The sequence below is a fragment of the Hipposideros armiger genome, unplaced genomic scaffold (assembly GCF_001890085.2).
Source record: "Hipposideros armiger isolate ML-2016 unplaced genomic scaffold, ASM189008v1 scaffold_1402, whole genome shotgun sequence".
NCBI lineage: Eukaryota > Metazoa > Chordata > Mammalia > Chiroptera > Hipposideridae > Hipposideros > Hipposideros armiger.
This window is the reverse complement of record NW_017732752.1, coordinates 169,119-192,173: the sequence shown is the minus strand read 5'-3', so window position 1 is coordinate 192,173 and position 23,055 is coordinate 169,119. Positions and strand designations below refer to the sequence as shown.

Genomic DNA, 23,055 nt, shown 5'->3' with positions numbered 1-23,055 from the left:
CTGTTGCTCAGAGTTTGCACTCTTGAGCAAGCTCTTAACCAACTGAGCCAGTTGACTGGCCCTGTATACACATTTTAAGAACGGAAAATATTAAAATTGTAATACTGAACATATACCAATAAGATGAATATAAGTCACGTTTGACTTCTGCAATTACAAGAGGTGCTCAAAGTGGTTACCATCAGCTTAATTTGAATAGTTTTTTTCTTTCTTAAAATGTGTATACTTTTTTTGGCACCTTGTGTGTGTATGAATGAAAGGAAGGGAGATACACATCCTAGGATACATAGATATAGTAAGGTATAGAAGATAATTATTTTAAAGAATTGGGTCACATAATTTTGGAGGCTTGGTGAGTCCGAAATATGATGGAGAGGCCAGCAGGCTCAGGAAAGAGATGCAGTTCAAGTCCACAGGCAGTCTGCTGAAACTGGAAGAGGCGATGTTGCAGCTGAAGTCTGAAGGCAGTCTGCTGTCAAAATTCTTCATGCTTGGGAGAAGTCAGCCTTTTGTTCTATGCAGGCCTTCAACTGATTGGATGAGGTCCACCCACATAATGGAGAGCTATCTGCTTTACTCGAAGGCCACTGATTTGAATGTAAATCTCATCCAAAAACATTGTTACAGAAACATGCAGAATAGTGTTTGACTGACCAAGCTGACACATAAAATTAACCATCACAACTGCACCCCTTATCAACTTGATACCCATACACATCTCCTGAAATCATACTTAATCGTATTTAATCTCTGCCTGGTGGGGTGACCCAAACATATGTCTGAATTGGGTTGTTGTTGTTTTCCATTTACTTTAATCACAGGGCATGGTAATACTAACATGCCCTAAGAGGTCTCTGTCCATACACTGGACAGATCACTTGACAGACCTTGATGGAGCACCGCTTTTCCAGGCACTATTCTAAGCATTGGGATATAGTTGTAAACAGACAAAATCTCTGCCCTCAGGGAGCTTATTTGAAAGGAAATAGAAATATAAACAAAATAATTGCTATTGGTAAAAAACACTCAAAGGAAACAAATAGGGTGATGTGATAGTAATGGGAGTGTACTTTAGATGATGTGGGCAGAGGTGTCATTGAGTATTTGATATTTGAGCTGGAATAAAAAGTATGGAAATGAGCCAGCCATGAATGAGCAGGGCCGGAGGAAAGTCATTCTGGGCAGAGGGAACCTGGACCTTGGGGCAGGAACTGTAAGGCCAGGGTGGAGGATGGAAACCAGGAACAGGGTCATGGGATAGGGTGAGGTAGGCAGGAACCAGAACAAACATGTTAAGTCTTGCCGATTTCTTTCTTAAAACAAAGGGTTTTAATTTTTAAGTAGGCATATTGCAGGATCGAATCTACCCTTTTGAAAGGCTGTTCTGGAGAAGAGGCTAGAGGGGGTAATCAGGGCTAACAGATGCCTTTGTAGGAATCAGGGCGAGAAGTGATGGGGATTCAGACAAGTAAACTTGTGAATGTTTTCAAGATACATATTGAAGATGGATTCCATTACTTGGTGATGGATGGCACGTGGAAGCTGAGGTAAGGAGGGGAGTCAAAGGTGATGCTCAGGCTTTTGCTGACTGGGTGGCTGGTGGTGCCATTTCCTGAGACAGAAGAGATGGACTGAGGAAGCTACATGGGGTGGGGAGGGGAAATGAAGAATTCCATTTGGATGAATTAAGTTTGAGATGGCTAATAGATATTTAAGTAGCAATATTGAGCAGGTTATTGGATGTATAATTCGAGGCTAAGGAGAGGCCTGGGCAGGAGTATAAATTCAGAAGTCTTCAGCACACAGATGATGTGGCAGTTATTTCTTCTTAGCTCCATATTCATCCTTCATTGTCTCTGCAAAAATTGGGTTGGGACCTCTGAATATGTTTTCCTTTGCCAATCAACATAATATTGAGCTTTGGTAATAGAGGACATTGGTGAAACACTGCAAGAGGGAAGCTGTTCTCCTTTCTGGGTCTGGTGTGCTTGCTTACAGCACACAGCCTGTCCAGCGCCCGGCTCCCGCTGTGCCCACCGGGCAGCAGTACAGACGCCAGCATTTTCCCCAGCACTCCCCTTGTGGTTGGTAGCAGAGTGTCCCTCGTAAGACAGCTCCCTTGAACAGATTTTCCCAGCACCCTACAGGGTAGATTTCCAGCAAGTTCCAACAGCACAGCACCGTGACTTCTCTGCCACTCAGCGAGCCATGGTCATGCCCTCTCCAAAGGTCTGAATATCAGCTGTGGCTGTTCTTCCTTAGACCCTCCCTCTTAGCCCTAAGGGTAGTGGCTGCTTCATTTATCTGCTGCTCCTAGACTCTTACACTACTCTTTATTAGCCAATTCCTCATTACTCCAATCCTATTATAATTGTTAATATTAAAGATATAAATTGTTCAAATTACTGTGTTTTTTTTTTCCCTCCTAATACAACAAATGACTCTAAATGCAATACAGGCAAAATCACCCAAGGAGACAGTATACATCTAACAGTTGTTTTGTCAGATGTAAAGTCTGAAGAAGTCTGTGTTGTTTTCCATTCTGAGGGGGTGAGAAGGCACATGGGATGACAGTGGGGTGCATGAGGACCACCTAAGTTGTTTCCTCTTTGGCGCACCAATCAGCCATTGTAAGGGGACACATACAGTCCCTTTCTGTGTCCACTTTGGGAAGCTTGGGGTTTGGCTGGCATCTGCTGCACATGAGCACCTACCTGCCACTTGCAGGGGCCTCTCAGCTACCACCAGAGCTGGAGTTCCTCTGCTGGCTTTGGGGTCTTGCGTGTGTAATGGAGCATCTTCTGAAGCCAAAATGTTGAAAAACTTGGGCCGCCCTCCCTGTGTGGACCAAGCTCCTGGTTTCACCTTGATTGCTCCAGGCTGCTGTGAACATGGTGCCTGTATGCCTTGAGTCTGTTGATTATAACGCCTACACCCATGAACATTGTTGGCCTCAGCCAGTACCAGATGGGGAAACAAGGGGCAGACCCTGCCCATGCTTGTGCCTCCCTGTGACCCCAAGGTGTTGAAGTGTGCCTTGGTGATGTAAGGCCAGGACAGCATTAAAGATGGAAAGGGTTTCAACTGTTGGGATGCTGGGTCCTTAGTAAGGGTTCAGGGGAACCCACCTCTTAAAGAATGGTCAAGTGAGGAACAAATGAGCAGCACTCCTATAAGCCTTCCACCTAAGAAACATTCTTGTCCATTATCATACCAATACCTTGGTTAGACTTACCTGGGAAATCTACCTGTGATATCATCCCACAAATTTAGCTTGTCCCAGGGGTGCTGCTGCCATAAAGAGATCAGGACTGTCATCCTCACAGTGGATGGTATTGACGGGTTCAAAATTAGGCAGTAAAGCCCACCTCAGTGGAATCCTCTGGGCTACAGGCCCAGCTGATGGAAGTGGTGGAATATTCCTGCAGGTGACCGCAGAGGGGATTCCTCAGTGTTTTGCCTCTGGACTAATGGGAGTTTCCAGAGCTGGACTCTGAGGAATATTAGGCAATTGGGCAGAACAGCCCTTGAATATGGAGGCAGATACATTCTGCCTTATTTATGGGAGTGCCATGTAAATAATGCCACCCTCATTTCAGCCAATAGTGATGTGGTCAGCTCACCAGGGAAGCTCATATTTTTGTTAGGCAGCTCTTGGTGAAATTGGTTTCCAGGGAAATTTTGATACCTCCTTCCCAGGGTAGAGGATGAAGTTAACTTGTCTTCTCAGTGGGGTCCTGTAGGCATCCTCTGCTGTTGCTGTGGGGGTGGAAACAGTGCTTAGAGAGGGGAGCTGAAAATGCTTTCCAAATCCTAGCAGGCCAATGAGAAAGCTGAAATGGAAAGCCAGGGACCTCAGTGCAAAAAAGCACTTACCTGCATGACAGTAAGGAGAGGGCAGCCCTGCGCCCAGCATCACTGCCACAGCTGGCTACCAGATGCCAATGAGGCATGGCCAGAAGTGGCCAGCTAGCTTTAAAATGCCGAAGACAGTACAGTCATGTGCAGAGGGGGAAGGAACTGACATGGTGAGGAGGGAAAGTCAGTTCCCACGACATGTGCACACGCAGGTAGGCCCCTGGGCAGACAGAAGACAGGCACAGCTGGTGATCAGGCATTATGTTGAGAAACACGAATACAGGCATTTATAGAGGCTGATACACATTCTAGGACTTAAGCCTACTCATGGTATTTTACAGAAATAACAAAGGTATAAAGATTGGACTCAACTTGTAAATTTCTTCTAATGGAGGTCAAGCCCCAAGTTTTGTGGTGCTTGGGGTCCGATTTCTTGATTTTAGTAATAACTAAGAAGTATGGATATGTCTGCTCGAAAGTCCTACTGGAGCCGGGTCACCTGCCATGACCGCACATAATATAGGAAAAATTTGGAAATCCTGTGAAAGTCATGGACTGTTGAAGGGTGAATCGGGTTGCCTCTTTGATCACTGAAGGCTGGCAAAAGTGCATTCTATCTGATCATGGGCCCCAGTATGGAGTATTTCTGGATGGTTCAATTCAAAGTCTTTCTTGTAGTTGTGTTGGCTTTTTCTCCTGGTGCACAACAGTCCTGTTCCCACTTGGTGTTAGGTGGTTGGAGGAAGTGGGATCTAAGGATTGCTGGGTAGTGTCATTCTTCAGGGAGAACAGGTGTGTGAGGGAAGAAGTCCTTAGCAGTCCAGGAACGGAACTGCCCTGTTCCTAAGGCTGTACTTCCTGTTATTTGGTGTAGGGGGTGGGGGTACATTTTGGAGGGAAAGATAAGTTTGGTCACCTGGGTTATCTATAACCCAGATCTGTAACTTTGATAATAACACTGTCAGTTTTTCCTTAAGAGTTTAGAAGAAGATATTGATCTAAAGGGAGAAATGAGGTATTTAATGTTCACAGCTAGTAAGGTCATTGTAGAAATGACTGGAGAAGAAAAAAGAAAGCACATAATTACTCTGCTCAGAACAAGAACTATCTTCCCTGTATCCTGTTCATACATGTGCTTTACTTATGTTATAAAGTTTAGTGAAATAAGTCAGAGAAAGGCAAATGTGTGACCGAAAGACGAATTCACTTATATGTTGACTCTAAAAAACAAAATAAACGAACAAAACAGACTCATAGACACAGAGAACAAACTGATGGTTACCAGATGGGTTGGGAGTTGGGCTGGATGAGAAAGGTGAAGGGATTAGGAAGTACAAATTAGTAGTTACAAAATAGTAAAGTACAGCATAGGGAATATAGTCAATATTGTAATAACTATGTATGGTGTCAGATGGGTACTAGATTTATCAGGGTGATCACTCATGAGTTATATAAATGTCTAATCACTATGTTGTATACCTGAAGCTAATATAATAGTGTCAACTGTAATTAAAAAATTAAAAAACAATAAAATAAAACAGAAGCATAAGCTCTGACACAAAAGAAGTTTAAAATCATGTTTTAAAAATACAGAAAGCTAAAGTACATGATAGGAGAAACATAATGGTAAGGAATTAAAAGACAGAAAGTTAAAGTAAATAAAAGCTAGAGGAACAGGCTATCAGTTAAATCAAAATGAAAATTAAGTAAAGCCAGCTAAAAGGTCATCTGCAAAATGACGACAAAAGACACACAAGCAAGGTAGAGACCCAGAGTCCAAGGGCCAAGAGCTCCAAGCCAGGTCCACAATGTCCCCTGAGCTAAACTAGAGTGTCCCATTCAATTATGCTCTTGACGCCAGGGGTCCCTGAAGGAAGCCTCCTTCCCCCCATGATCAAGCTCCACAGCACATCTGTGTGGTTAGACCCAGCACTGCACAAGTCATGGGTCATCCCAACAGTGTCAGCCAGGGGCTCCTGCCCCACCTGCTACATCACCCTCCACTCTGTCCCATGAGCAGAGGGCCTTTCTCCCCCGGGTGAGCACTGAGGACCCACCTAGCTCCTTAATGCTAAGGGCTACATAAGACCTACACGTCTAGGGAAGTCTTCCTAGTACTCCTGCTAGAGTATTTGCTTTTCAAATCTTACAGGCGAGGCAGGTGAAGCCCTGAGCCTCAGAGGTGGGACACTGGGCTGTCCAGTGAGAGGGCTCTGCTATTGAACACCCACACGAGGATTTCAGGAAAGGGCTCTGGGTTTGCATCCTGGCTCAGCAGCTGTGTGCCCTCAGAGAAATAGACGTCCTGAAGCTTCAGTTTCCAACTTGTAAGGTATTACTGCTATGTGATATGTGCGCCCTGATTAGGTCACGGAATACATTTGGCACAGATAATGCAGTGTTTATGTTTAAAAGTGAGAATGATCAGATTTAAGGAGAGCAGTGGAGGGTGGCATAGCTGCCCAGCACTTCAGAACTCACCTTTCTGGGTTAATCCATGAAGTGACTCCAAGGGCATCTTCATGACAACATTCATTAGCCAGGAAGGTGTCAAACAACGCTTTTAGAGGAAGGGCATTTTATACCCCCAAGGAAGGGTCTAACCACTGAGTCTCACATAAGCTTAGAGCCACTTATCTCCCCTGGAAAGAAGTGGGGATCTGACAGGAGGGATTTCTGTCGGAAATACTGCTTTGGTGGAGGCCACACAAGTGACTGCACCTGTGTGATCTTCTGCCCTGAGACCTCTCAACACGAGGGCAGAGCAGTCTGCCTGGGCGAGGTGGGCATACTCCTACCTGGTGGGGCAGAGACCAGGCCAGGTAAGTACAGAAGGACCTTCATGGGGCCCATCCTCCTTAACTTCAAGTCAGGCCAGACGTTCAGCGGCTAATTTCAGGGTATTTAGTGTAGCATCCCTCAACATGCCACATTTTAAGGAAAAATCAAGACATATTTGCTGGCCAAATGGGGGGCCAAGAAGGGATGAGAGTAATTCTCAAAAAAAGAAAGGCACAGCACCCAGGTTCTAGCTGTTCACTTTAATGCCACGTGAGGGTGCTGAGGCTCCATGCACCAAAGCGCACACAGACAGGTAAGGAACGAACACGGAGTGTCATTCTGTGTACATAACCCAACGCCGTACAGAAGCTGACCTCCTTTCCACACTCCAGAGGCAACTGCCTGCTCCTACACCCAGCCTTTGTTCCCACCTCCTCCAACCCCTTGCCAATGCATCCTCCCCCAATTAACATGTATACATACACGTTTCTTCCAGAACTCCAAAAAGTGCCTCTCCCACCCCAGCTCCCAGTACTCCAGCTTCTAATGAATACAGCCCCCCTCTTCTCAGGATCATGAAGCAGGCACTGCCTTCATGAAAGAGCCCCAACAAAATGGTACCCAAGAAAGCTTAATCACTTGTATCACAATCAAATATAGACAGAAGGTATGCAGAAGAATGATGTCTGAAATTCTACCTGGGAGCAAAATGATTAGTGTGAGTAGTTTTTGCTCTGTTGTTGTGGATCCTAAACTCTTCAGGGTCTGGCTTAGGCCAAGAGCACACATTGAGGTTCACCCCACTTTGTGGTTTGCAAATGTCAATTTCCTAGTCCTCCAATGAGCAACTCAGACCAGAAAGGCTGTAAACGCTGATCAGCCTGAGGCACACAGGCTCAGACAGCTCCCAGAATACCCTAAGCTCCAGGAAGAAAGAATAGGAGCTTTAGGTCACAACTGTCTTCCCAACAATAAGCACTGGACAGCCCGAGGTAGAGTAAGGATGGTGATGATTTCTCTCGTTCTTCCTCCACCTGGGATGGTGTGATGTGTTTCACTCTGGTTTTGTTTCAGCCTTTTTTGGTTGCCATTAAGTTTTTTATTTTCATTGAATTTTGTTAGGACTAGCATTGCACCATACAGTCCTGTCTCCTAAAACGTTCACCTTCCCAACCAGTGAGCATGGCACCTGGGAGAAAAGGTGCCCAAAGGCAGGCACTGTGACCCATCGATAACCACTGGCCTATCTCATGGCAGGGTGAATCTAGTCCCTTGTCAGGAGAGGCATTCACTGGCATTATGCACAGAATTCTGTGAAAATATACTTTGTTTCTATCAGGGAGAAACATTCATCTTTTGGAACCCTCCTTCCTGACCCAACCCTTCTGCTCTGAGCCTGGCCCTTTAAGAGTTAAAAAGGGATCCAACTGGGAGAAGTCACTTCCTCAGAGATGACCTTTATTTGGAGGCCATTATCACAAACCACCACATCCAAAAGCACTTTTCAGACTGGCCTTGGCTTCTCATCAGAGAATGGCCAAACTGGGCCATGGAATCTTTTACTCCATTTAGAAAGCGCTCTAAGTTGGACGCCAGTGTCCCCGCAGCTCTTCCTGGTATACTGGTCCACAATGGCACAAAGCATGCCACCTTGAGGACATCACAGAGGGACAGAGAAAGCGGGTGTCACTAAAAGAGGCATAGGGACAGCCTCTCTATAGCCCCAAGCAAGTCCCCAGAATCTGTTTTTGAGCAATCCAGCCACTCCTGTCCAACATGGATGGACTCTAAATAGTAAGCACTGTGATGTTCTACACCAGGGTGGGAAAGAGAAGGGGAAAGACTGGATCACTGAGCACTGGGCTTAATTCTCAGCTCTCTACTCACACTGACTTCCTCCTGAATGGATTGCTACACTGTGTCAAAAAATGAATTTATGTTAGATAGTAACACCAATCAGAGCAACTAAACGGAAGACTTTACTGTCAGAACGAGGCGAGAGCCATGCTGCTGGGCTAAGCTCCAAGCAGAGACCTCAGTTCCAGAAAAGTGACATCCATTTGTGGGCAAGAACAACAGAGAACACGTATCTGGGAACCAGGATGATTGACTACACTTTCCTCTTGTATCTCAGTCTGTATCTCTGCTCCACATTCTGAGCATGTAGAACTGTGCCCTGCAATCTCTTCCCATACATGGGCCAGGAGGTTATTGTCCCATGCAAGAATTCAGCCGAGGTCTCAGGGCTGGATTTTCTCTTCCTCAGAAGGAGGCAGATATTTTCAGCTCCCCCTTGCCCTATCTCACCAACCTGGTCTTGAAAGAGCGAGACTAGGGAGGATGTCCTCACCAGCTTTTCACATATGAAGTATCTCCCTACAAGAACAGCCAGGAACAGTCAAGCGTCATCAGGATTATTGCAGCTCAGAAATGTTATGTTCCAATTAGTGGTGCTTCCTTTAGAAGAAGGACATTTATACCCTGACTAACCACCCCAGGCTGCAGACAGAGCGAGAAGGAAATGCAAGGGAGGCAGAACTGCGCAGATCGTTTTCTCTTTCTGAACTGTGGGGAGGTTTGCTGCTGTCTTCCTACAGCTCCTGGGGTAGCCATGTGTCTCACCCAGCCTTGTCTTTGCTTCCCCAGAATAAACACTCTCCTAGAAGAAGAATGTTAGTGGGATAAAACAATAAGGTTTTAAAAAGTGGGGGTTCCCATCCAAGAAGGTTCATCACACACTGGATCCTGACACACGAAATGGCAGCCAAGGAGGTATTCTGAGCCTCTAGAAAAGGTATTACATCTCAAAGATAAGAGATTTAGGCATCATGCCTGCCGGACTTAGGGAATCTTCAAAAGGCACCTCTGAAATTAGCCTTCCAGCCCTGTGAGCAAGTAAACCTTCATGCAAGGAAGGTTGGTAGAGACGGGAGAAGCCAAGACCCACGCAGGGCTGTAAACACTGCTTTTCTAAGGCCAACCTGGTGCATGGTTTTGGCAACTGTGGTTTTATCGCCAAAAAGTGGTGAAGAATATGTTCTCAGAGGAAGAGTCTTTCCACATCCTAAAACAAAGCATGGGCTATTCTTGGGGGAAGAAGGAAAGGAGATGCTCCTTCTTCAGCCAGGGGCTGTGGAGTGGTTACTTGGGTAAATCCCCCATCATATTCTGTGTTCACACCTATACACTGAGCACAAGAAAGCAATACCTGAACAGGTATGAGGAAGTGATTATGTCTATATTCGTTGGTGGTGTGGCTCTAAAAAGGGCAGAAACTCTCTTACAAGGTCAAGAAGTGACAAAACCTTTCTGGACTTCCTGGTCAAGCCCTAGCTAGCCAGACCCCATCAGCCTCAGACAAAGACTGCCCCACCCAGAGGAAAGGCCAGGTGAATGCAGGCACCAAGTCCCTGTGGGCCAAAGCCCGAGCCTGACCCCGAGGTGCAGCCTGGGAGACCAGAGCTGCAGCTCTGTCCACTTGGCACTGTGCCTCTGTACTCGGTCCTCACCTCAGCAGGATCCGGGGCCGTCAGTAGCCCTTCCAGGGATCTCACTCCCAGAGCCACCAGGGGAATGGACACCCTCCCTGAAGGGACTCTGTTCCTACCAGGACTACTCACCACCATGTGATCTTGAACTCATAGATGGGGCGCTTGCAGTAGTAGTGATTGACGAGGTGCTTGTCACACACCCCAATGCACTGGTGGTCCACGATGAGGCCCTGGGCTGACAGGTCCGTGACCAGGCAGTGCAGCAGGTCGTACACGTCAGCCACAGCCTCCCAAGGCCCAAAGGACACGTCCACTTCACAATGGTGCTCAAAAAGCTGCCCATCACTGTCACTCCGCTCGAAGCGCAGGGAGTTGAGGAGTGGACATTCATAGGGGGTGATGGGCATCTCTTCCTTGAAGACACAGATCTTGAGCTTGGCAAAGCGTGCCTTCCGCTGCACTGCGCGGAGCCGGGCGATCTCCACAATTCTCTCCAAATGGTCTACGGAGGGTGAGCATGCCCTGGTCACTGGGAAGGGTGAGCACACCCCCATCACTGGGAAGGGTGGAGGGTGGGGCGAGGCAGTGGGAGGGCACAGAGAGAGCCCAGTGACAGCAGAAGCCAGAGGGAAGGGGCAGAGTCCTGGGGGAAGGGAAACAGTGGGTCCATGCAGGGTACAGATTTAAACAAGGTTCATGGTTCTCCAGAGCAAAAGAAACCAGTGGGATGGGATCAGGATGGTCCTTTTGAAATGTGACTTGATGACTGTCAAAGGCGGGCCCTCCTTATCCTATATTTTCCCAGTGGGACAAAGATGGGGGGTATGCAGGGGACAGGGATTCTCTCCCACCCTGAGAAGCGCACATGAAACCTGTACCCGGAACCTGTTCCAGGAGAGAGGAGGCACTGACAGATGCCTCGCAGCCCTCACTCTCTACCCCACTCCCAGGGCCCGGGCAGCTGGCCCCTCACCTCTGTAATAGGGCATGAGTCCCAGGAATGCCTGGCGCACTCTCTCCCCCTTCAGTGGCTGCATGTCCTCCAGCCGTTCCAGCAGGGGCCCAATGGCGTAGTACTGGGCCTCTCGGTACACGGCCCGCACATGTTCCCGGGGCGGCAGGTCCCCTGAGCGCAGAAAATTGAGCACGTCTCTGAACAGGAAGGAAAGAGGGTGGTGAGAAGGAGCTACTGTACCTGGGCAGTGCCACACAATGATTAGAGCACAGAATCTGGAACCAGACTGCCAGCTGGGTCACCTTGGGTAAGTGAACCTTTCTGTGCCTCCATTTTCTTATCTGTAAAATAAGGCAAATAAGAAAACTACTCCAGGGCCGGCCAAGTGGTGCATTGGTTAAGAGCTGGCTTGGGACGCCAGCTCTGAGCAGCAGGGCCCCGGTTCAGATCCCACATGTGGGCCAGTGACACTGCCCTCTACAGCTAAGATGCTGAACAACAGCTCGACCTGGAGCTGGGCTGCCGTGAGTCACCAACGACGGCGTAGGCTGCAGCCCCTGCTGTAGTGGGCTGCCATAAGCTACTGTGTGTGGCTGGCAGCCAGCATGAGCGGCTGGCGGCTGGTATGAGTTGCCAAGAGCTGCCGTGAGTGGCCGTCCAGAGGTTGGCGATTGATCTGCCTCACTCGTGAAGAGTACAATGATAATACCAACATGGGCCAGTGAAGCAACGTCCTCCACGACTAGACTGAAGAACAAAACGACAGCAACTTGTCTGTTCCCCTTCCCCCAACTCTCCAACGCTGTTCCCCTCTCCTAATTCCCCAATAAAAAATCTTTAAAAAAAAAAAAGAAAACTACTCCATAATGTCATGAGAGGATTAAATGAATTAGTATATAAAAAGTGCTTAGAAAATACCTGGCCCAGAGTAAGCCCTAAATAAATATTAGTAGTTTTAGTAGTTGTTATTCTCAGTATCATTATTATAATTAAAATTATTATTAGGATAATATTAATATTACATATTAATATTATTATTATTAGATACATACAGGAATAATAATACCAGCCTCTTTATATATGTTTTAATTAAGGTATAATTAATATTCAATAAATGTACAAATTTTTTTTTTTTAAGATCTTTATTGGGGAATTGGGGGAAGGGGAACAGACAAGTTGCTGTTGTTTTGTTCTTCAGTCTAGTTGTGGAGGACGTTGCTTCACTGGCCCAAGTTGGCACCATCATTGCACTCTTCCTGGGTGAGTCAGATCAGTTGCCAGCTTCTGGACGGCGCTCACAGCGGCTGCTGGCCGCTCATGCTGACTGCTGGCTACATACGGTAGCCCATGGCAACCCACTGCAGCAGGGGCTGCAGCCTGTGCCTTCACTGGCAACTCACAGCAGCCCAGCTCCAGGTTGAACTGTTGTTCAGCATCTTAGCTGTAGAGGGCAGTGTCACTGGCCCTCATATGTGGGATCCAAACCGGGCCCTCTGGCGTCCCAAGCCAGCTCTCAACCATCGTGCCAGGAGGCCGGTCCTAAATATACAAATCTTTATTGCATCATTCAATTACTTTTTAAATATGAATATAATCGTACAACCACTGCTTAGCTCAAGATATAGAACATTTCCATCTCCTTAAAGCTTGTTTGTGTCTCTTCTCAGTCAATCCTACAGAGGCAACCACTCTACTTCTAGTTCTGTCAACAAAGATCCACTTTGCTGCTTCTTGAAATTCGTAAGTAGAATCACAACATATGTTCTTTTTTGTGCCTGGCCTCTTTTCCTCAACCTCGTGTTTCGGAGATGTACTCATATGTTGTGTGTAACAGTGGTTTGTTGCTATTTATTGCTAAGTAGCATCAAACTATATGGATGTACCTCCTATAAGTTATTTTACCCATTCTCCTGTTGCTGGGCATCTGAGTATCAGTTTCCAGTTTGGGGCTCGTAGGAGGTAAAGCTGTAATGAACATTCCTATAAAGGACTTTTTGTCAACACATGCACCAGTTTCTCTTGGTGTTACTAGAATTAGAATTGTTAGAAGTAGAATTGTTCAGTCACAATGCATGTTTAACAAAGTAGTTGTAGCAACTTACATTCCCAGTAGCAATGTATCCAGCTTCTATATATCCTTGCCACTAATATTACTCTGTAGCTATACGGAGAAGATCAAATGCCTAACCCTAACATCTAAACAAACTGGTTCCAGGAGTAAATAGAATCACATATTGCATTTTCTTAAAATAAAAATTCAGTTCTTTTCATTCTCTTTCTGATTCTTTAGTGCTAAGAGTAATCAGATCCATCACTAGTAGATGTGGGAAGGGCTTTTCTGTAATGATATGTGAGTAAACCCCCAAATCAAGCTGTTACCTCAGTAGCCAGTCTATGATCATAATGCAATACCAGCTAACACTCACTGTTAATCTGTGCCAGCCACTATTTGTGTGTTATCCCATTGAATCCTTTCAATGACATTATGGAATCAGTGTTATCTTATGTCCATTTTATAAACGAGGAAAAAGTGGGGCTCAAAGAGGTTAAGGAACACCCTTGCTCAAGGAGCCACAGCTAGCCAGAGGTTTGATGCAGACATGGTTGGTTCTGAGCCCACACCCACAGTGGTCCAGACTTTAGTCCAAAGATACCCTGCCTTGATCAAATGGGAAACTGCCTTAAGTGGGGCCCCAAGCAGCCTCCATGATGGGTGTAGGGGGTACGTGAGCTACCATCAGAGATGTTTACCCCACCAAATGCCCTAAACGCCTATTTTACTTTACCTGAGTCTTTTAACAACTTCACCTGCTGCTGCTGAATCACTGGCCACTGGAGCCCACCAGTCTTGAAGATAAATGCCATAATATCCTGTTTTCTGCCACACTCTTGCCTGGCTCTGCCACTTTCCACATGTGGTGACCTGGGCAAGGGCACATCAGCCTACAACCAAACCCTATTCCCCCTCCCCACAACCCTCTTCTAAACTGATCCTCTAGGATCTGAAGCAAACGTTCTTAAGGTCTGACATACCCCCAGGACAAGGAAGGCCCAGCAAAGAGTGCAAGGGAGCTGCCAGCTGGGGCCAGCACTTTCTTTCTCCAAAGAGCCTGTAAACAAAAACCTTTTAATAGCTCTGCATTAAGTGATGCTTTGTTTTCTCAGCACTGGAGGCAGCTGACAGCCTAATGGGGAAACCTAGATGCTTCAAAGCAAACTATTTGACCAGAGGTTCTTTTCTGAGGATAAAAATGACCCTTCTCTCAATGTGGTAAATCCTATGTGGTGGCCATCACAGGGACATAATGGTGGGAAAGTTTCTGCCTCCCTGGTCATTTTGTTCAAGGTCAAGGGCCATCTGAGTTCTTCAGTCATTTCCAAAGTTAAACTGAAAGGGAAAAGAGCTTCAGCCATATACCTTGAAAGGACCTAGCCTAGGGTCACACCAAGGCTCTTTATTTAATCCACATGACAGGCCTGAGAGGCAGCTATAATTATTTCTCGTTTTGCAAACAAGAAACTTGAAATTAAAAAGTCTTTAAATTCCTTATGTGTAAGGTTGTCCAAAATCTTTTCTTGGGAAGGGCTATCTATTTTTTTATATTGTTTTTCCATGTTTTAGTGTAAAAATACAGTAATAACTGAAGGTTGTTTTGGTTTTTAAGACTTTTCTTGGCAACATTAAAGGATGGCAGCCCCGTGTTGCCTGTCCCTCACCTTCTCTTACACCATGCTGCCCCAGAATCTAACCTGAGGGTATTCTCCAAGAAGGCGTTTTGGAACTCCCCCTCCCCTAGGTGGGATCACACCTATTCCTTTCCACAAAAATGACAACTTCGCCATCTTAAACTGCGTAGGACAGAAGCAGTTGCATCACATCCAGCCAGTGTGTGTTACCTGGGGTTTCTCCAGCTGTCCTGTCCCTCTGGGAAAGAAACTAAGAATTTGGATCCAATTCAATATGCACATTTATTAAATTCTGTGAGTATGCTATCTCCTCTTCTAGATACTATGGAAAATACGAAAGCCCAGATCCACGCCCAGGCCACTCACTTGCTAGGACTACAAAGTTGATCGTAGAGGGAGAAACATACCCAAAGTGCGTGCCATCCCGATCAATGAAGTACCGGCCCTCAGCATCAGTGGGGATGTAATGGCGCCCACTGAACATGGCAGCCAGCATGGTGTCTTCGTAGCGCCTCAGGGTGGACAGTCGTGTGGTGAAGTAAGCCCCTCCAATGTTAAGGGGGACAACCTCAGGAAACTGGAAAGAAACAGCTGCATGTTCAGCCAGGGAAGGGGAATGCGAGCCGGGAGGCTCCGTCTGCAGTCTCCTTGGGTCTGATTAATGCCTCACCATTCACTCAGTCACCCAAAGCCAAAACCCAGAAGTCTTTCTGAACACTCCTCTCTCCTCCCTTTCCCCACACCCACTAGTGGCCAAGACCTATCCATTCCCACTCTCCCAAAGTTCTGAAATCAGGTCTCTCCATCCTAATCCTATTATCTCTGCTCTAGAGTTCAAAGCCTTCACTGTCCCCCTTCTACTTCCTGAATTTACCACTTTTGTGCCCTTGCTCATACTGTCTTCTCTGTCCAAAATACTCTTACTACTCTCCCTTTGTCCATCTAGCAAATTTAAGGCCCAAATGGTGATATACGTTGTTCACTGCACAAGGGCACCTGTATGAGAGTGATCTGCTAGCCCAGATGTGTACCCTTTCTCTAATTCACACCAAGGCACCATATAGGTTAGCAGGGTCCACCCACTCGAAGAGCGTCTGTTCAAGTTCCCCTACTGTGTGAGCATTTCCACTGTATTGTCCCTTGCCAGTCCCCAAGACAGAGTTAACTGAACCCTCCTTCCATTGTGCCTTCACTGTGTGCCACACTCTCCTCTACTACAGTGCCTAGAACAACACATTGGCAATTATCTGTCAGCCCACCCTACTAGACCCTAAGCTTCCTGATGGCAGCGACAATATCTTGTTCACCAATCATGAGGCCACTCACAGAAAGGCTTATGGATGTTTGTTGAATAATTCCTTCTTAATCTGTAGAGGGAGATCAGTCCCCAGTCCAGCTAAGGTTCTGGAGGAAGGGTGCAGAACAGGGAATGATGGAATACATTTGCCCTGAGAAGCTCTAGGTTCTCCCTAAAATGCTCACGACCTTTTTTTCCCTTCCTTCCTTCCTTTCTGCTATCTTTCACTCCTTGTGATTTGGAAAGAAACAAGGGCAGTTCTCTCTAATTTTCCAACAATCCTCCTCCAAATTAACTAAAACTTTGTCCCAGTGCATACTTTTCAATATTACAGCGTCCCTCTGGCTCCACTGAAAGTCTGTTAGCTCCTCCTTCCTAGTCTCTGTCTTCAGTGCCCAGCCATGCCCCGCCTTCCCTGTTCTTTTCCCTTCTCTCAAGGGTCATTTCATGTGTTACTATGAGACTGTCATACACAGTAAGGGCAGTTAAGCCACAGAGCACCACAGCACGGCAGCTAGTGAGGGAAAATCAGGGAGTTGTCAGGTGAATGTGGACACATCTACCAGTTGGTGCTTCTTATCTGCACACAGTCCCTTATTCCACTCTCTGAGCAGCTGGAGACGGTTTGGGCAACCACCAAAGCCTCCTCCTGAATTTTCTAGAAGACACTATCATCTCTTGGGGCTCCAAGGTCCCCTTCCCAGGTCTACTCTCCCTCCTCTAGTTGGTAAGGGTGGGACACAGGAATGGGAGTAAATCGACCTTGCAGGCAGTGAATACTGGAAGGAGGAAAATGGGGACCAGGTGCCCTCTAGGGCAAGGAAGACACACCTGGTGCATTTGGGGGGGTTTGGGGGGGGCGGGCAGGTGAACACAGCTCCTCTGGCACCGTCCTCAGCCTGACTCCTGACCCTCAAACCCAGCAGTGCTAACATCTCAAGGTCAGCTCCACCCAGCACCTGCTTCTTCCTCTGCGCCCCGTCCCCGCCCCCTCCCCTCCCCCTCCCCCAAGTCCAGGTACCTCCTGGGGCAGCAGGGGCAGCGCGTGCCCCGCCTGTGTGGCCGTCGGGGTGGCTGGCTCCAGAAAGTCGTCTTCGGCGTCGGAGCTGGACATGGCACCGTCCGGGTGACGGCTGTCTGGCTCCCGCCCCGTGACTACCACCATCCCTTTGGCTCTAGGCAGTGGGCGCGGCTTCGGGCAGGCCGGCAGCGGACCCGGCACTAGCGCGGAGCAACGCCTGGCATGACGCAACACGGCCGGCGGGCCGGACCGAGGGGCAAAGAGAGCAGAGCGCGCGGGCCTGGGGGAGGCCGCTCTCAGCCAACCCAGATTCTAGCCGGGCACCGCGCGGACCGCAAGGCCGCGGGCTGACGCGATCGCCTCCCGCTACTGGCTGAGTCCCCGCTTGCTCCGCCCCTGATTGGCAGAAAGCTCGCCCAGTCCTGGAGCAGGCAGCGCGTCAGTCTGCGCCTGAGTGGCCACTGGAGCAGGCCGGCTTACCTCCCTTGCTCTGATTGGCCCTCTGGCCAGCAGGCGCGCCCTCTCCTCCTGCTAACGTGGTTCGGCTCGCTGTGCTGGCCCGCGCAGCCACCCACTCCGAGCGGGGCTCCTGGTTGGCTCTGAGGGTGGTTCCCGCATCGGGGGCGACACCTAGTGATTGAGAGGCGGGAAGACTCTTGAACCTAGTCGTTCGTCAGTCTCCAGGCTTGCGGGTCCTGCGCCTCCTCGGGCGTCGAAGGCCAGGGAAATCCGCGGCGGGGGTGGGTGGGTCACTTCAATGAAGGTGGAGGGGAGGACGGCTGAGGTCACTGAGGTTGTAAGAGAGGAGGGGCAGCATTGCGACATGGGCTGCCCCTCTTTAAGCAAAACCTGCGTTTCCAGTCCTTCCCGATCACAGGAATCTGAAAAAGAAAACTCAAAATAGGGGCAATTGAGCTCAATTAAGAATGACAGTGAGCATGCTCCATCTTCTCCATGCAAGTTCCTCCGCTGGGTACCTGGACACACAGATGGAGACAGGCCCTACCAAAAGAAGCTTAGGCTGGTGAGGCGGAGTCCAGCCTGTCCCACACATCTGCCCGCAGTTTTGGATGCTGTGTCCACTGGTATCGCTGGGTCAGCTCAGAGACTCTTCTAGGAATCAAGGTTTTAGCTCTCTCAAACCTTTTTACACCCAGTTTCTCATTTGATTCTCACATTGTTGTGACAGAAAATGAAAACGAGGCCAAGAGGATTAGAAAAGCTCCTGGGGATTAACAATGAGCTAGAGGCACAGCACTTCCTCTGTTGGACCAATCGCATTCCCAGCTGTGGGAGTCTCCTAGATTAGCGTTTCCTCCAACTATAGTTGCATCAAAATCGCTGGAGGGGGACCTTGTTAAAATACAGATTCCCAACCCCACCTCCAAAGAATCTGATTTGCTAAGTCTGGGGTGAAGCCCTTGAATTTGCAATTCTAACAAACTCCTGGGTAATTCTGACGCTGCAGGTCCTTAAACCACGCTTTGAGCAGCGCTGCTCTAAAGAAGGCCCCCAGAGGCCTATCACTACATGCTCCAGCCTTTCTCAAAAATATCTATAGCACGATGTCCTTTCCATCCTAGGACAATTAGGATGTTTCAGCTGTAACACAACTCTCAACCAAAAGTGGTTTAAATAATAAAATACTTTTATTATCTTACATAACAAGAAGTCTCAGATTCTGGATTGGCTCATTAAGTAAATAAGGAGTTACCTGGACCAACTTCCTTCCATCTAGCCATTCTGGCAGATAGCCCTCCTCCCCTCGGAATCCACATGAGAAAAAGGCATAGAACTAAGGGCAATCAGGGAGACATTTATTCCAACACCTTAAAGCAAGGCTATATACAGAAAATGGTAAGGGATCCCAGAGGCTCAGGAAGTAGGAAAATCCATGTGCAATTAGTTTTATGTTCCTGAAATTGTTGGAGTTTTCATCTTCCAGTTCTACTGAGAATTTCCTTTAGGAATGTAGTTCCCCAGTTGGTTGTGTTTACACAGTGGGGAGAAATTCCAAGGTCAGCAGCCTGGAATGAGGACTTGCTGAGTGAGTAGGAAGGTGCTGGAGCAGGCTTTCTGGGAAAGCAGGGCAGTTTGCAGGCAGCTGCTAGTCTCACCCCAGTGGAATGACTTCCAGGCCAGTTCACATTAGGCCTGCAGGGAAGGGTCAGTGAGACTTTGAGGGCAGGATGCCCATGCAGAGGTGTGAGCTGCTCTCAGAACACAGAAAGTGATAGCCCTGGGATTACTTCTCCTCCAAGAGACAACCAAACAAATAGTTCTACAGGCATCAAACCCTGATATTAGTAAACTAGATTCTATTTTCCATGCCTCCCCAACGAAAAGAATTTTTGAATGAGGAAAAATCTCCAAAGTGCTGATTCAGCTCCTGAATTTTCTCTTTTGATTCTAATTTACTGAATAAGTAATTTAACTACAATAAAGGAAATGAAGAAAGGAACAAAAGCACACATCTTTTCTACATTACCTTCTTTTAGTTTTCATTTTTATTTAAATATTTTAGACATATAAACAATTATAGATGTGATCATTTAAAACATGTATTCAGAAACTGGGGAGACTTCCAGTCAAGATGGCAGAGTACATAAATGCTGTGCTCACCTGCTCCAATGACCACATCAAAATTGCAGTTAAACCATAGAACAAGCATCATTGAGAATTGCCTGAAGACTAGCTGAACAGAGGTTCTATAACTAAAGATATACAGAAAAAGTCAAGAATGGTAGGAGGGATGGAGAGGGAGAACAGGCAGGCCCCACACCTACTGTGTGGAGTTTAAGAAATGGGAGGGATATCTCAGCTGCAGAGGCTCCCCCCTTGAGGAGCAAGGGGTTCCTGCCCCATACTAGGCACCCCAGCCCTGTGTTTCAGTGCTGGGAAGAGAAGTCCCCACAACTTCTAACTGTGAAAACCAGCAAAGATGGTGGCTAAGTGAGATGGAGGGCAGCTGGATTCCCAGGAGCTCCTCTTTAAGGGCCCACACACAGATTTACTCCCTGATGGGCTTAATTACTCTGAGCTCTAGCTGGGCAGCAGCTCAAAAAATGCCAGGGGCATATGGGGAGAAACTGAGTTGTCTGTCTTGAGGGCAATGGCTGGAGGGGCAGTTTTCTCCCAAACAGAAGTGCTGGTAGACACCATTGTTCCTCTGTTGAACCCTCCCCACACCCAGCATGCAGATGCAGGTGAGTGCCAAGTCAAAGTCTCCATCAACCTAGCTGAAACCATTCACTCTGCACTTGTGATTCCCCGAGACTCTGCCTCACCCAACTTGCGAGCTCACGCAAGTGCTTCCAGCAGGTTTTCCATACAAATGGCCTATCTCGGCTCATGCTTTAGACTTTCCTAAAATCTCTGAGTGTTTATACACCTGTAAACACTAAAAACAAACAGTATCTGACCTTGGTGTATCCCATACCTCTTATTAAGCAGCCCTAAGCCTGGCATTAGTGGCATCAGGACCCCATTTGCAGCTTAGCCTCTCCCAGGCACCTCTAAGCCCAGTACAAATGGCAACCATCTGCAGATCACTTTGTAGCTCACACCACGTGGCCCTGGCCTGGGCACAGGCAGCAGCTGACCGTGGCCTATACCAGAGCCCCTCCCAAGACACTCCAGAACCAACACACCTGGTGGCCAGCTTCAGACCATACCAAAGCACCACCGAACCACCTCCACAAACAACACATCTGAAGGGCAGACTGGTTAGGCACCATAACCCCACTAAAATGAATCCCATTCTGTGAGGGTCAGCCCCTGCACAACAGAGCCCCCACTGTAGTCACAACTAGTCCTCACAGCCAATCAGCCTGAGGGGAAATCCCTCCCACTGACTTGCAAACACCAAGGCTCAACAGGAGGGCACACACAACTCACACAAGGGACACATACCTTGCTCAGGTGACCAGGGAGACTGCACTATTAAGCCACATAAGACATCTACTACATAAGGCCACCCTACCAACACTGTGAGATATAGCAGATCCACCTAATATATAGAAACAAATAGAGGGAATCAGCCAAAATGAGGAGACAAAGAAATATATTCCAAATGAAAGAACAGATCAAAATTCTAGAAAAAGAACTAAACAAAATGAAGACAAGCAATCTATCAGATGCAGAGTTCAAAACACTGGTTATAATTATTCTCAATGATCTCAGGGAGAACTTCAACAAAGAGATAGGAAACATAAAAATGGAAATAGAAAACAGAAAGGAACCAGTCAGAAATGTGGAATACAATAGCTGAAACAAAGAATACACTTGAGGGAATGAATAATAGATTAGAGAAGCAGTGGATCAATTCAGCAATTTGGAAGACAAGGTAACAGGAAACAATCAGAAAAAAAAAATCCAAGGGGCCTCTGGGACAACACCAAGCATTTGCATTACAGGGGTACCAGAAGGAGAAAAGAGAGAGCAAGGAACTGAAAACCTATTTGAAAAAAAACCTGTTTGAAAAAACCTAGTGAAGGACATAGACATACAAGCCCAGGAAGTGTAGAGAGTCCCAAACAAGATTAACTCAAAGAGGCCCACACCAAGACACATCATAATTAAAACGCCAAAGGTTAAAGACAAAGAGAGAACCTTAAAAGCAGCGAGAAAAGCAATTACCTACAAGGGAGCTCTCATAAGACTGTCAGCTGATTTCTCAACAGAAACTTTGCAAGCAAGTGGGGAGTGGCCAGAAATATTCCAAGTGATGAGTAGCAGAGACCTACAACCAAGATTACTCTACTCAACAAGGCTATCGTTTAGAATTAAAGGGTAGATAAAGAGCTTCCAGACAAGAAAAAGCTAAAGGAGTTCATCACCACCAAACCAGCATTACAAGGAATGTTAGAGGGACTTCTTGGAGGAGGAGGAGGAGGAGGAGGAGGAGAAAGGAGGAGGAGGAGAAGGAGTGGGAGGAGGAGGAGAAGGAGTGGGAGGAGGAGGAGAAGAAGAAGAAATATGAATAATAAAATGGCAATAACTACATACCTATCAATAATTTAAATACAAATGGATTGAATGCTCTGATCAAAAGACATAGGGTAGCTGAATGGATAAGAAAACAAGACCCTTACATATACTGCCTACAAGAGACTCACTTCAGATTGAAAGACACACACAGACTGAATGTAAAGTGATGGAAAAAGATATTTCATGAAAATGGGAAAACAACAACCAAAAAAGCTGGAGTAGCAATGTTTATACCAGACAAAATAGACTTTAAAACAAAGGCTATAACAGGAGACAAAGAAGGGTGCAGCAATTCTACTTCTGGGAATTTATCCAAACAAATGCAAAACACTAATTTGAAAAGACATGTGTATCCATGTGTTCATTGCAGCACTGTTTATAATGGCCAAGATATGGAGGCAGCCTGGGTGTCCATCAGTAGACGAATATGGTACATACAGAGGGTGGCAAAAAAATCTATACACATTTTAAGAAAGGAAAAAAAACTATATTAAAATTACGCTGATGGTAACCACTTGGAGCACCTTCTGTAATTGCAGAAGTCCAACATGACTTGTATTCATCTTTTGTTATTGGTATATATTGAGTATTACAATTTTAATACAGGTTTTTCCTTTCTTAAAATGTGTATACATTTTTTGGGGCACACTTTGTATATACAGTGGAATATTACTCAGCTATAAAAAAGAGTGAAATCTTGCCATTTGTGACATTGTGGATGAACCTAGAGGGTATTATGCTAAGTGAAATAAGTCAGACAGAGAAAGACAAATAGCATACGATTTCACTTATACAAGGAGTCTAAAACAACAAAATAAACAAAGAAAACAAAAACAAACTCATAGATATAGAGAATACTTGGATGCTTGCCAGATGGGGGGATGGATGAAAAAAGGGATTAAGATGTGAAAATTGCCCGTTATAAAAACAGTCATGGGGGTATAAAGTACATTATAAGGAATATAGTCAATAATAT

General features: G+C 46.7%; 1 protein-coding gene across 5 annotated transcripts; it reads right to left on the bottom strand.

The window, feature by feature from the left end:
• Nucleotides 1–181: 181 nt before the first annotated feature.
• Nucleotides 182–18,295, bottom strand: KCTD7 (potassium channel tetramerization domain containing 7). Of its 5 annotated transcripts, none has more exons than XR_002122870.1 (7): nt 18,097–18,295; nt 17,091–17,720; nt 15,180–15,349; nt 11,104–11,282; nt 10,260–10,632; nt 2,715–3,759; nt 182–1,856 (listed from the first exon to the last, which is right to left on the bottom strand). XR_002122870.1 is itself a non-coding variant. In XM_019633771.1 (7 exons), the coding sequence occupies exons 2-6, from the start codon at nt 17,232–17,234 to the stop codon at nt 3,714–3,716; spliced, it is 912 nt and encodes a 303-aa protein (XP_019489316.1). In that variant the 5' UTR covers nt 17,235–17,720; nt 18,097–18,295; the 3' UTR covers nt 182–3,422; nt 3,689–3,713. The 5 variants fall into 5 exon arrangements, 3 of the variants coding, with proteins under 3 accessions (XP_019489316.1, XP_019489317.1, XP_019489315.1); XR_002122871.1 differs by having other exon boundaries at nt 3,236–3,759; XM_019633771.1 differs by having other exon boundaries at nt 182–3,422; nt 3,689–3,759.
• Nucleotides 18,296–23,055: the final 4,760 nt, after the last annotated feature.